The following is a 1,958-nucleotide window of genomic DNA, read 5'->3' as shown; positions in this document are numbered from 1 at the left end:
CAGAGGTATTTTTTATTCAAATTCTGATGGCACATATTTACTTCCATACAGCACACAGTCTGTTTAAAATCTTCTGCTTTCAATTTAAAACAGAATTTCAGTTTTAATTCATCATTTCTTGTGTTTCTATTGATATTTTTTTCAGTTTATTTTTAAAGCAAACTATAAGGCAATAAATTACCTCCATAGCGCTGATCCAGAACCGTCTAAACCGGTCCTACATGAGACTATTCCATCTGAACAGCAGCCATGTCCACCTGAGCAGAGATGGAGATGGTGCTCTTATGGAGCTTCACAGCCAGACGGATCCAGTCTCCAGCCTGGACCTCCAGGGGCTCCTGCAGGACCACAGCGGCCTGCTTCCAGTGGGAGGTCCTGCTCAGGGTGTTCAGGCTGATGTCCCGGTCCAGGTGGATCTGGTACCAGAAGGGAATGGCAGTAACTCTGCCTCCAGAGGTGGCCTGTGCCTGTAAGACAAGAGTCAGGGCGTCCATCATGCTGCTTCACAGCACGCAACTTCTACCAAAAACATGAGGTATTTAAAATCACAGAAGGGATCCGATTAACCACTGAAGGCATTTTAGATTTATCCAGAAAAAAGAAGAAATCAAAGGGATTCTGCGTCTGCTTCTCCTACCTTCACCTCCCTCTCTGTGTAGTTGGCGTTTGTGTCCATGAGGTCCAGAACAAAGAGCTCCAGAACCTCACTGAGATGTCTGCAGTCTAGGGTGGAAAAATCCAAAAAAACGTGGACTGGTACCTGCAAGACACAAACATGTTTGTAGTTGAAATTATTATCAGCTATGCTAATTAATCAGTGGTTCCTTTACAGCATTAGCAAACTACTGGGGTGTTTACGCTTTGAGATTTGACGGATCATGGCAGAGCTATTGGCAGAAATTAGCGGGTTTCCTGCCCTGAACTCTGCTTTCAGGCATCCTTCATCCAGGGAGGAGGTCTGAGTTTCAGGCCTTTGTCTTGGAGGATCATCCAGTAGAGCCCATGTCTGAAATGGGTCAGGAAGGAAAGAGGAACCTACATGGAACTCCTGTTTTTAAGCATGGTGGTGGCAGCATCATGCCAGCTGACTGAAGGCAGAAGAGAAGAACCTTCCTCATATTAGATGTTCAGACGTGACGGTACTCTTTAAGAACCAGAAACCAAAGAATTCTGATAGAAAGCATCAGAATATCCAGATGGATTCCCTTTGGGATGACTGCTACAAGAAGCTGTTGGTCAATGTTTACGTTGCTAGGAAACGGTTATATAATGGAATATCCATGTGAGATGTTCACCCACATGGAATCCAGCTGGGGGCCATCTTTGCTGAGGGTCGAAGAAAAGTCATGGTTCCAGATCATGCTGGCTGTCATCCCAACCTATTTTAGGACGACCACGGCTCACATGCGGCGTGGATCCACAGTTGCATACTTTTTACATAATTCCTTTTAATCCATTATTCAATACAATTAATGGCCACGACAAGCATATCGAGATTATAGCACATTTTCATCAGAGCTGCATAAAGCTGAATAAAGTGAATGTGATTGGTCGATTATCAAGGGGGCGGGATTGTCATAGCAGAAGGTTCGCAAGCCAGTTTGGTTGTGGCCGGTTTGTGGGAAGCATCTTGCTAACCAGTTAGCAACTTAGTGCTAGTAGGTTCTCAATGGTTCTCAAACACTGATGCTACATACACTTTACAATTGATCAATTTTCTTTTATCGATTCTGATCCATAAACTTCTTTGCCAGTAGTGTTTTTTATTGACTATGTATATAAATTGTTTACTGATATCTTCATTTGTAGCACCCAACTTCCTCCTTGAGTGATCCTTGAATTTCAGGATATTGGTCAGGGAAAGTCCTTGAACTCAACGGTAAAGGTGTAGGATCCTTGCTTACAGCAGGTGGCCGGACGGTTCTGCAGTGGCTCAGGTAGTTTTTCCTCCATAAACC

The 1,958-nt window shown here is 43.9% G+C and overlaps 1 protein-coding gene across 2 annotated transcripts in view; it reads right to left on the bottom strand.

Moving 5' to 3' along the window:
* Positions 1-53: 53 nt before the first annotated feature.
* prmt9 (protein arginine methyltransferase 9) overlaps positions 54-1,958 on the bottom strand; it is a 14,489-nt gene continuing 12,584 nt past the window's right edge. For both annotated transcript variants that reach the window (XM_015402256.1, XM_015402255.1), the window contains exons 12-13: positions 638-760; positions 54-467 (exon numbers count right to left, since the gene is read on the bottom strand). In XM_015402256.1, the coding sequence (XP_015257742.1) occupies positions 228-467; positions 638-760 (363 nt within the window). In that variant the 3' untranslated portion in view covers positions 54-227. The remainder of the gene's footprint in view (positions 468-637; positions 761-1,958) is intronic.

The sequence above is a fragment of the Cyprinodon variegatus genome, unplaced genomic scaffold (assembly GCF_000732505.1).
Source record: "Cyprinodon variegatus isolate N-32 unplaced genomic scaffold, C_variegatus-1.0 Scaffold1326, whole genome shotgun sequence".
Classification (NCBI taxonomy): domain Eukaryota; kingdom Metazoa; phylum Chordata; class Actinopteri; order Cyprinodontiformes; family Cyprinodontidae; genus Cyprinodon; species Cyprinodon variegatus.
The sequence above is the reverse complement of the archived record's forward strand: the minus strand, read 5'-3'. Positions and strand labels throughout refer to the sequence as shown.